A 12,303-nucleotide genomic window follows, 5' to 3' on the forward strand; every position below is an offset into this window, starting at 1 on the left:
AATTCATGGCCTATTGGTTACATAAATAAAATATTCAGTGGGGCAAATCATCACTTAAGGGTAAGAAATTAACTCTTTTCCTTGTTGTGACAAAAGATACCTATGAAAACAACTTAAGAAGGAGGGTTTATTTTAGCTTACAGTAGAAGGGAAACAGTCCACTGTGGTATAAAGGAAAGATAGGAACATAAGAGAGCTAGTCACATGATGTTAGCAGTCTGGAAGCAGGGAGAGATGAATGCTGGTACCCAGTTTGATTTTTCCCAATTTAGTCCATGATCGCAATTCAATGATGCAAACTACATTCCTCCTCTCATAAACCTGCAAACACCTTTACAGATACACCTAGATGTATGTTTCCAGGGTGATTGGAAATCCCATCTAGTTGATGGTTCATATTGATTCTCACAATGCTTGCTGACCCAGAACACTATTTTTGCGTGGGTAACACACAGTTGTGGACCAAGCCATTGATGTCTGGGTCATTTGTTCTAGTAGAGAACATTCTTTTGTGTCAAGACCACCAGTTATGATGTATCAGAGCTTAGGTTTGAATCCACAGCATCTAGTTCCAAAGCTCTGCTCAGATGACATCACACAATGTTCCCTCTTGATCGGTGGTTCTCAACTCTGAGTCATGAACTCTTTTGTGGTTACTTATCAAATATTCTGCATATCAGATATTTATATTATGGTTAATAACAAGCAAAATTACAGTTATGAAGTGAAAATGAAATAATTTTATGGTTGGGGATCACCACAGCATGAGGAGCTATATTAAAGGGCCCCACCATTAGGTTGAGAGACACTGTTCTAGAGAAAGACATCAAGTTTGATCATTGATGGCTACCAGAGAGAAAGAAAGTGGCTGATACCGTCCTTCTGCTTCCAGTTATCATCCCTGGGCAGATATCAAGTTAAAAGCATAAAAGAACATAGTGTAAATGTTGGAAAAAAGTATTACCTGAAGAAGGTTAGGGGAGTATGGGAATGAACGCCAAAGCTCTTCCTGAACAAAGAAAGAATGAGGATTTCAGTCAGGGGACTCACACCTATTCCTAATGGACATTCCTAGGCATGACACCATAAAGTCAAATTTTGGTAAATAAATATTGGTGTTTGTTCAGGTCAAGATCATGAAGCACATTTTAAAAGATTAAAATGGTAGCTGGGGTGAGGGTGGGGGGGTAGGGGGTAGGGGGTGGGGGAGTAATGCTGTGGGCATGTTCAGGTTTCATCAAGAAGTTTTAGCTGAAATAAAAAGAAAACTTTTAAAGCACATAGATATTTAAAAAAATAGCCAAAAGTTATGTTCTTCAGTTATCTACAAATGGCAGATGGCCACAAAGCTAAGAACCAGAGAGGTTCTACTTTGAACAGATACCCCTTGAAAAGCCACTAGGCAGTCAACGTAAGCAAAAGAAATAACATCCAGTAGAATCAAGGGCGATGGCCTTGTGTGTTATTCTAAAGAGCACAGGCCCATGAGTCACACCTTAGGAGTATTCCCAAGAGACTCGCTGACTCTATTTGTCACCTTATCAGGTACATCTCTAGAACTGTAGACCCAAACATCTGGAAGCTGGTAGCTTTTGAGGGGAAAGAGATTAAAAAGGAAGATTTGGAAGGCACAGCTGTGACCTCATCGTACTGTCTTCAGTATCTCTCTTCTGGAGAGATTGTTGATATTTGATTTAAAACAACCAAGGAAACCACAAAGGTTGTGTTTACAAAAGTATGCTGAAAAAGAAAGGATACCAGTAGGCTTAGTGTGAATGGAGAGACCCAAAATGTTAGATGGCTTAGAGGTGGGGGGTTTGGGGGGCAGACTCACTCGAGGGAGCATTCTTGGGGTAAATTTGAAAATCGATAAATTTTTTAGCATTCTGGAATAACACTCCTGCTGGTTCTCACTATCCTTTCCTTCACAGAGGCCTTGTTTATGTTGGTGTTTATGGTAACTGGTTGGCTTTAGAATAGTTATTTTAATTTTGAGGCCTCGCTCATGGTTAAGGAATGTAAAAAGGAGGTTTCTGTGGCAATGATTTCATTTTAAAATTAAGGTGCAGCTGGTTAATCTCTCCTTCCCATCTCCAGCCCCGGGAGATGATTAACACAGAGTCCTAGGCTGGTTAAGGATAAAACTGCTAGCGAGCATTCACTGCGGAATTTCCCTCCCAATTTTCACTTTTGTTTTGTTACTGTTATTGTCCAGGAAGGTAAGACAGAGATGTTATTTTCGTACATGAAATCTATTTAGACTGGACCCAAACCTTGAGAGAGACCCAAATGACTATGCACTTTGCCTTTGCTTTGTGACTACTTTGTTGTTGGCTGTGGCTTGCTTCTGCTGTCCTAGACTTTAGAGACTCTTGAAAGAATGGGACAAATCATCTCCTGGCCTGAGAAGCAAAATAAATACAAAAATGGATGCATAACACTTAAAGCCTTTTGACTTCTGCATACGCTTACTGTCTTGCTCCACACAGAGCACATCTGTACTCGCCTTCCTTTCTGTTGGACTCAGCCAGGCAGTCAGGGAGCTGTAGTCCTGCTGTCCAGATCCCTAAGTTCCAACCACACTCTATTTAAAGTAAATCACTTGGTGGGCAGAATCAGTATCACTTCAACTTTTATTCATATATTCTATATGTACAACAACAATGGCAGCTTTCTACCTAGCTCTTCTTATTATGTCTTTCCAATAAATTAACTTAATAGATATAACTATAAACTTTAGTTTTTGCATTCATATTCCTTATATTGACATAGGATTTATAAGCAAAATCATATATGCAACTTGCACAGATTAACATGTAAATCAAGTCCGACTGTACATCTGAGACACAACTGACACAACTGACACAACTGACAAGTGACAGGGAGAGCTCACAGTTAGGCCACCTCTCATCTCAGCCTTAACTTCCGGCTAAAATTTGTCTTATTGTGCCCCACACCGCACATGTTCTGTTCTCTCTTGTAACGTGATCATTCTAGGGGCTTCCCTGGGCTTGTTGTCTTGTTCATGTTTGCCACACCTGGTAACTATCTTCACATCCCTAGAAATCTTGCTCCTCCCTGGCACCTTCAGGGAGATGGGGAAGTCCCCTTGCCTCCTTCAGACAGACTTGTCTCATAGCCATGCCGGCTTTACAACAATGATTCCCTTACTAAAGCCTTGTGATGCCATCCTTGCCATCTCTTGTCCCCCATCCCATATTGTTGACTTAACCGCTAAATGGAACACATGATAGAGTCGGTAGGTACATTTGAATGGAGGGATGAATTAATAAATGTGGAGCTTCCTTTGTTCCTTGCTTGCAGGTAAAAATCCACGTCAAAGAAACATGCTACAGAATGGCTGGTTCCAGAGTCAGATCAAGCTGCATTGGCGTCTCACAGTAAAAATGCCCACTCTACTATCTATCTATCATACTCTACAACTTGTGTTTCTTTTCTTCCAGCACTTTACTGGTCAGGGAAATGCTAACTATATTTCCCGCTAGATGAGAACTACCAGAAGTAAATAGCACCTATTACACCTAAAAGAATAGATATCTACATAGGAACATCCAGGTGCGCATCCCCCAAGACTCAGATATGTAGACATATCTGAATCTTTGTTGGATCTCAGTACCAGTCTTTTCCCTGAGGCCTGTACTGGGGCATGCCCATTAATATTGGGGCAGACCGAGAGGGCCCACGTTAGTCTGGCGAATATGATATATTTCCCATTGTAACATTAGAAGGTTTTATATCTGTGTAAGAGCGTACTTCAACTATTAGCATGATTTCCAATGTCCAAACTGAATGGGGAACCATCAGCATAATGCAAATTCCTACCTGGACACTTAGTGCTGGGTGCTGGAAACATGTTCTATGACAGATGCTTGCTTTGCTGTAGCCCATCATTATTTTCCCCAGCACCAAGAATAGAGTTGACACATGTCAAGCGCTCAGCTTTTGCCAAGTGAATGAATACACCTAGAGACGTGTGTCACACCGTTCGACAAGGGTGACATGTAGCTTCCGCAGAAGGCTGTCCGGTTCAGGAGCCGCTAGCCTCATGTGGTTGCCAAAGTTTAAACTAAATATAATTGGAAAAAAAATTAAGATTTTTAATTTCTCACTTCTACACACCATGCTGGTAGAGTGCTTAATAGCCATGTGTAGCTTAAGAGTATCCTTCTGTTTGGAAAGTGCAGACATGGAATGAACTCATCACTGTTGAAGGTTTTATTGGCCCCTCATGCTTGAAAAATGAACAACCCAGGGCCAGAAGGTGGCTCAACATGTAAAGATGCCCGCTGTTCAAGTCAAAGGTCTTTAGTTTTACACTCCAGAGCCCATGTAAAAGTGAACAAAGAGAACCCTCTCCATCTGATTGATTCCTAGTCTCTACATGCATACTTAGGCATTCTCACCACATACACACAGCATGCACACACTCCCATGCTTTAAAAAAACAAAACAAAACCAAACCAAAACTGACTGCCTTTACTTTTACTAACTAGGCATGCCAGGTTAATAAAATTACTTCCCTTAGTTTCTGTTAAATGAGAGAATGACTGATTGAAGCAAGGCTAGTACCTACTAGTTTAAATTACTATTGAAAATGCTTTTGTGGAGGGCTGTTCCTGGTCAAAGTGTTGTGGTCCTTGCACCATGAACTCTACTCATAATTGTCCCTACAGACACAAGAAACTGTCTTGAGGATAACAATTTGAGTATCAGTGCCTAGCACTATGCACTGGCTGGGTTTGTGTGTCAACTTGACACAGGCTGGAGTCATCACAGAGAAAGAAGTTTCAGTTGAGGAAATGACTCCATGAGATCCAGCTGTGGGGCATTTTCTCAATTAGTGATCAAGAGGGGAGGGATCCTTGTGGGTGGTGCCATCCCTGGGCTGGTAGACTTGGGTTTTATAAGAAAGCAAGATGAGTAAGGTAGAGGAAGCAAGCCAGTAAGTAATGTCCTTCCGTGGCCTCTGCATCAGCTCCTGCTTCCTGACCTGCTTGAGTTCCAGTCCTGACCTCCTTTGGTGATCGATAGCAACATGGGAGTGTAAGCTGAATAAACCCTTTCCTCCCCAACTTGCTCCTTGGTCATGATGTTTGTGCAGAAATAGCAACCCTGAGTAAGACAGACTACCATCAAACTTAAGCCATAGAAATGCATATTCTTATCTTTGAACACCTTGACACCGTGCAGTCAGAATACAACTCTAGGCAGACACACTTAGTAAGAAGAGAGGTGTCCAGGACTTCCTGGAACAGGGCGTTTTGTGAAACTGAACAGAGCTTCCGGGCCTAGAGATCCATATCCACTTTCTTTGGCAGACCTACTGCTCAGAGCAAAAGGTTCCACACCCTTGCAGCCATGCCTTCTTACGATGAGCTCAGAAAGCCAGCCCAGATATCCAGGCACCCACACGCTCATTGGAAATGTCACACTAGACCTTCTGTACCATTTCCTCTCTTAATGAGTCACAAAATTGCTTAGATTTTTCATGTTTCCTTGGAGGCTAGAACCTGACAACCATCATCCCACAAACCCTTGAATATTTTTATAGAAAAGTCTTTTTTTTTTTTAAGGAATGTTTTATTCTTTAACATGATTTGTAATGGAATAAAAAGGGTATCTTCCAGGGATTGTATATTTGGACCCAAACAAGGGTGCTTGCTTCAGCAAACAAGGGTGCTTGCCACCAAGTCTGAAGATCCAAGTTCGATCCCTGGGACCCATACTTTGGAAAGAGGGAACAGGTTCCCGTGAGTTGTGCTCTAGCCTCTGATCTCCATATATGTCCCAGAGCACTTGGGCCCCCAAGTGAATGAATGAGTGAAACAATAAGTACTGTTATTAACCATTCTATTTGTGCCGAGATGAAATTTCATTCATTATCAAACCATATTTATGAAATTTGTGCTTACATAAGATGGCAAAGTTTAAATTCTGGTTGTCAGCCTACCCTTAAACAGCTGAGCCACCTCTCCAGCCTGAAAGTTTGAATACTGGTTGAAAAAAAAGAAACAGGTTAGGGTTTATTGCTGATGCTGAAATACTTTATAAGCACTTAACAAATAGGGGAAATCTACAAGTTGGGTTCATTCTGATAAAGTGTTTACATCTGAAGGTGACCCTAGCATTACCTAAGTAATGGATCTGAGTATGTATATGTAAGATTACCCACAGAGAATTTTAGAAAATTGAAGATTAACTTTTCCTGCTGGTCAATATTTAGCTTATACCTTAAGGAAAAATAGAATCATTTCTGTCATGTTCCTGAGTATTTCTACAAAGTCAAGCCTGGTTGATTACCGTATTAAGTGTGGCAGGCTTGTTTCTCTACAGTCAGAAACTGGTGGGTACTTTGGTCTACATGATGACATACAGCTCCAGAAAAAACAAAGCTGTCTGTGGTAACGCAGCCATATTTGATAACAATCCTAAATGAATAACTTTGGTTACCATTCATAGGCATGCCCTTTGCGTTTCTGGCCATATTTGACCTTCGCAGCTTTCTCTAGAACCTGAGAGGCAACAACTAAGGCTTCTAACTAAGTACTGTTATTAAATCACTTAGTGTTGCTCCTTAAATTTTTGTGTGTACACATACAAATACATGTATATATTTAATACAGATATACAAGTATAAAGTATATACATTATATATGTATACTTATTTGTATGTTATGTATACATATACATACACACATCCACATGTGTCTATACACTTATTTGCACATGTGTGAGTACAAATGTTGCTGCACATGCATGTGCAGGCCAGAGGTAAACCTTGACTGTCATTCTTAAAGTGCCGCCCAACTTGTTTTTTTTTTTTTCTTTTTTTTGGTCCTTCAAGACCAAAGTGTGGATACTTTGGTCCTTCTTAGAAGGGGGAACAAAATACCCATGGGAGGAAATACAGAGACAAAGTGTGGAGCAGAGAGTGAAGGAAAGGCCATCCAGAGACTGTCCCACCTGGGGATCCTTTCCATATACAGTTACCAAAGCCAGACACTATTGTGGATGCCAACAAGCACTTGCTGAATGGAGCCTGATATAGCTGTCTCCTGAGAGACTCTGCCAGTGCCTGACAATACAGAGGTGGATGTTCTCAGCCAACAATTGGACTGAGCACAGGGCCCCCAATGGAGGAGCTAGAGAAAGGACCAAGGAGCCGAAGGAGTTTGCAACCCCATAGGACGAACAACAATATGTACCAACCAGTAACCCCGGGGGCTCCCAGGGACTAAACCACCAACCAAAGAGTACCATGGGTCCACATGGAGGGACTCATGGCTCCAGCTGCACATGTAACAGAGGATGGCCTTGTCAGACAATCAGTGAGAGGAGAGGCCTTTCATCTTGTGAAGGCTCGATGCCCCAGTGTAGGGGAATGCCAGGGCAGGGAAGTGGGAGTGGGTGGGTTGGTGAGTGGGGGAAGGAGGATGGGATGGAGGAAGGTTTAGGAGGGGAAATGAGGAAAGGGAATAACATTTGAAATGTAAATAAAGAAGATATCTAATAAAAATTGATAATGAAAGAAAAAAAGAAAGTTAAGGTTGATAGTTCATAAGGTTGTTCATAAGATAGTTCATAAGGTTGATAGTTCACCAAACAAGCTAGTTTGGCTGGCTAGTGAGCCCTAGGATTCCTCCCTTCTCCAGCTCTCCAGCACTAAGATGACCAACTATCGCTCCCAGCTTTTGTTAAATTGAATTTTACAGCTTTGATCACTTCATACATGAGCACCCTGTATTTACATTAACTGTCATTTCTGCTCTTACCTTCCTTCAATACCTTTCTGATTTTTACATATACATGTATGTAGTATGTATCACACACACACACACACACACACACACACACACATACACACACTCCCTACAAAGGCTACTTTCTTGCTCCAGTCTTTCTTCCTTGGCTTTCCAGACTCACACAGTGGACTCGGAAACAAGAGTCTGTTGCAGGCTCTGCCTTAGCCGCGTTCCACTCTGCCAGCTGCCCTCGGAAACAGCTCCACTGTGCTCACGTTTTGTGCATGTACAGCATTACTCATCCTGGGCCATCACACCTGCGCTTTCCCACTTCATTTTCCTCTCCAACGTCCCTTCCCCCTTGAAACACGGATGACAGAAAGTCAAGAATCTGTTTTGCCCCGCAATGCATCCCCAGCACACAGAATGTATGCCCAGCACTCTGAATGACGCTTCCTTGCAGCTCATGAAAAAGTATGTTGAGTTTGTCAACGTATTATTTCCAGGCTGTGTTCCAAGGCCGTGGGGGTGTCTCCCTTTTCCTCCTTGCAAAAGCACCGTCCTGATTACCAATCTTGGTTATGGCAAAAACACCCCAGTGCAGTTTTTAATTCTACCATTTGCTCACATAGAAATCACCACTACTTATGTGAGCTTCTGGAAAACACACATTCTCCCCCACTCTAGATGTCCATCATCTTCTCAGCTCATTCACAGGCACCCAAGCACCGATTGGGAACAAAGGAGGGAGCATGGTGATGAATTGGGCAAAAGCGAAGGCCCCAAATCCTCTCTACCCCAATTCTGTCTCCATCTCTCAAACAGCATGCTGGAGGAATAAGACAAAACTCTCCCTATGTAAACAAAATGATTTGGGAATTCTTGGTTGGTCAGCCTTGTTCGCCTTCTTCAAGCTTGTAAAACAGTTATGAGTGTCTGACTCATAAACAAAACAGGTAAGTCATACACTTACCAACTTGAGATGCTAATAAGAAAAATACTGAGATGTCCACATTTTATGGCCATTTTAATTACTTTTATTACTATAAAAAGATTCTGGTCTGTGGATATTTTATGGCATATTTCTGTTGTTTTATTTTCTAGTTTTTGTTTTGTTGTTGTTTTTATAAAACCTTGGAAACAAGAGTGCATGCTTCCCAGGTTCAAGCCTTCTAGAAACTGTGTGCCATCTAGGCTAATCAGATGACCTATGGAAGCCAATAACTACCTTGTCACTTAGTTATAGACCGTCTGCAGTTGATGTGCCTCAAGATGGATGTAACATAGCAATTAAAATTAGAGCATCAAAATCTTCTAAGGAACAAAATCAGAAGTGAAATGTAAAACACACACACACACTCACAAGAACTAGACACCTCAAGCATGTAATTGTATATTTATTTCTCTTTTTAAAGAACACTCCTTAATGTAATTCAATATACAAACTTGGTTTCACAGAATTATAATCCACTATATAGCACAAAGATAACCCAGATTGTGTGTGCGCATGCGCATACATGTGCATGCGTGTGCACATGTTGCTGTGCCCCTCCCTCTGCTCCACTCTTCTCGACCTGCAAAGGCTCTTCCCACCTTCAACACTGATCAAAAACCGTTCTGAAGGTTATATACAAAAAAAAAAACAAAAAAAAAACCAAAAAAAAAAAAAAAAACCACTTCCTCCTCTCAAGAGCTGCTTTCTCTTGAAGGCTTCTCTTCTTCATTCCCCCTGAGACAGCCAGGAGTGACACTCTTTCCCTGTACAAAAGGGTAAGGTGACATTTCCTAATGCTGATGGTAACCCTGTAACCATACAGACAGGCTAATGGGAAGAGGTGGGGAGCAGGTCTCCATCCCCCTACCCCACTTCCACACCCAACCCTCGAGTCCAAGTGCGAACCCTCCGTGCAGCCTGAGTCCCAGTCACTATCCTGTGCAGCAAGAACCAAGATTTCTGAGCCCAGGTCTTCTCCATGGACAGTGCACAGCACTGCCTACCAAGCCACCGGGCCGGCCGATAACCAAGCTCCACACAGTCCATGTGCTTTCTCACTGTAATTTTAAAGACACTCTAGCATAGGTCTGTGGCAACCTCGTGTCCAACCGAGTAACAGAAAACTGTACCAGTGATGCACTTGTACATATTTACATGGGGCGGAATGTTTTTCCCATATTTTTAGATGAGTATATAGATCAACATGTTCACATAAGACCAAATACTTTTAATATTATTTATAACTGATTTATAAAGCTTTGAAAAAACTCACAATAGCACATTGTTTACTTTAATGCTTTACGGTACTATCCATTTAAAATCACAATCAGCACTTAAGTTATTGTCAATCCGGCAAACAAGAGACAAAAAGAATTTACAAGTTAAGAACCGACTGATACGTTCTTTATCTTTTTTTTTTTGTAACTAATGCATAAGTGCAGAATAAGATATTCTAGTTTAAATATCTTGCTTACAATGGACATTTCCGTTCTAGTTACGCAACAGTTAAATCCATGCTTCACATAGAAAAGCAATCCACAACATTAAGAAAAAAATGTACAGTTTATGAAACAAAATAAATATTAGTATTACAGAATCAGAGCTGTACATAAGAGCTGTTCAGTTTTTATCATATAAAAATATGTTTTAGTGCAACCTCACATATATATAGATGCTGCTTTGCTTTACATCATGTAGATCCAAGTGTCCAAAAGAGGAAAGAGATTACATTTATTACAAAGCAGATACACAAATTCTAAAATATGTACAAATTACTGCTAAAAAAATGCTTATAAGAATATAAGCAAAGTAAAGAAAAGGCACAAACATCTGTACAATTTTCAAAGTACCAGACCCAATAGGTTAATTTCAAATTTTGTTTTGGTCAGGCTCAAGATGACTTGTTAATTTACCTAATTATTTTCAAAATAACAAAAGTATTTATAATAGCCAACTACTGTAACTTAGGACAGGCATGCTTTCAATTCATTTACTTCTATTCCTAGAAAAACAAAAAACAAAACAGGGGAGGGGGAAATGTGGAAATGAACGTGTCCATGCATTGCAGATCAATGGAGTTGATTCTTTTCTGATGAAGGTTCATGGCCTTCCTCTGTGCTTAAAGATAATTCCTTGCCGCTCTGAAAGTCCACCTGCTTCTCATCCACACTGCTCTTGCTGTAAAACGTGAGGTGAGCTACTGCAGTCTGTGATGTACCAAAAGTGTCTTTTTCACCATCATGCAAGTCAGGGTGGGCTGCTGAGGTACAGGGCTGACCTGGCTCAGGCCCGCTAAAGTGTCTAATGCTGACATGTGCACTCTCCAAGGGTTTCTGGGGAGACTCTTGCACCCATGTGGGCTGGTCAGCCCCAAGCAGAGCTGCCTCTTCTGTTGCAATCCGGAGTGAGGCGATGGCTTTTGTACAAGTCTGTATGTTTTCCTCCTGTTCTCTCTCTGTGGAATTTAGGCTGTCTTCTGAAGTACTCTGTTTCATCAATAGCCGTGGGGAGGAGGGAGAAGTAGGTAGACCAGATGACTGCAAAACGTGAGGGGCTTGTTTCTCATGCCGCCTGGAAAGGGTGTAGGGATCCTTGGTAAAAGCCTCTCCTGATGCTCCTTTCTTCTCCTCAGAGCCCTCCGTGGGCAGAGGCAAAGTGGGTGGAGGATGTAAACCGGAAAGGACTGGCGGCAAGGAGTGAACCATTTGGATCCCACCAACTGGCACCATGGGGATAGGAGCTCGAACTTGCTGCTGAGAGTGGAGTGGAAGATGACTGAAGACATAGTCAGTAGGACCCTCAGGGAAAAGGCTGGAGCCGTGATGTTCATAAGCACCTTCTTGATCTCCGTAGAGACTGAAGTAAGGAACCTGAGGTAATCCTCTTCTTAGATTCTACAAAGGAAAACAGAGCACAGAGTTCAGATCTGTTCCCTCTTTCCCTCTCTTTCGCCTCCCTCCGTCAGGCTGTGCTGACCCCTAGAAAGAATTTCTCAAAATTGGATAGTTTCCTTAGCTAATTTTTTTTCCAGTTCTTTAATGAAGGTATTCCCCTGTGGACAGTGGCTTTTGTTTTTCAAGAGCAAAATTCTAAAGCAACCAGTGTATTTCCCACTAGGCATAAAATCATGATGGCTATTTCTTCATCAGAGCAAGTAAAAAAGAATGGATCCACCAGGAAAACAACTAACAAAGAAAATAACAAAACAAAGGATGACTAGTAAATATTGATGGAATTTAAACTCGAAGGAAACAGGATTATCAACTATTTATGCAGTAGGCTGCACTGAAAGAAATTCCTTAGGCTTGGTAGAAATAATAAGCTGGCAATGGGCTTTTAGAAAACTGTAGTGGATAGCCCTTGTACTGTTTGTATTTTGCTGCTAATTCCTCTTTCCCAGGAGGGGCTGCCTGGGACAAGAAGTGAATCATGCATTCAGGTGACTTCATATGAGCCTTCTCCTAATGAATGAAGATTTCAAGGAAACCAATCACTGGGCAAGTGGGTGGGACTTCCTGGTCGGAGAAAGGAATGGTGGAAGAGGAG

General features: G+C 41.6%; 1 protein-coding gene across 8 annotated transcripts in view; it reads right to left on the reverse strand.

The window, feature by feature from the left end:
- Positions 1-9,140: 9,140 nt before the first annotated feature.
- Hivep2 (HIVEP zinc finger 2) overlaps positions 9,141-12,303 on the reverse strand; it is a 189,590-nt gene continuing 186,427 nt past the window's right edge. For all 8 annotated transcript variants that reach the window (XM_052169382.1, XM_052169380.1, XM_052169381.1 and 5 more), the window contains one exon: positions 9,141-11,651. In XM_052169382.1, coding sequence (XP_052025342.1) covers positions 10,827-11,651 — 825 coding nt within the window. In that variant the 3' untranslated portion in view covers positions 9,141-10,826. The remainder of the gene's footprint in view (positions 11,652-12,303) is intronic.

This window comes from Apodemus sylvaticus, chromosome 23 (assembly GCF_947179515.1).
Source record: "Apodemus sylvaticus chromosome 23, mApoSyl1.1, whole genome shotgun sequence".
Lineage (NCBI taxonomy): Eukaryota > Metazoa > Chordata > Mammalia > Rodentia > Muridae > Apodemus > Apodemus sylvaticus.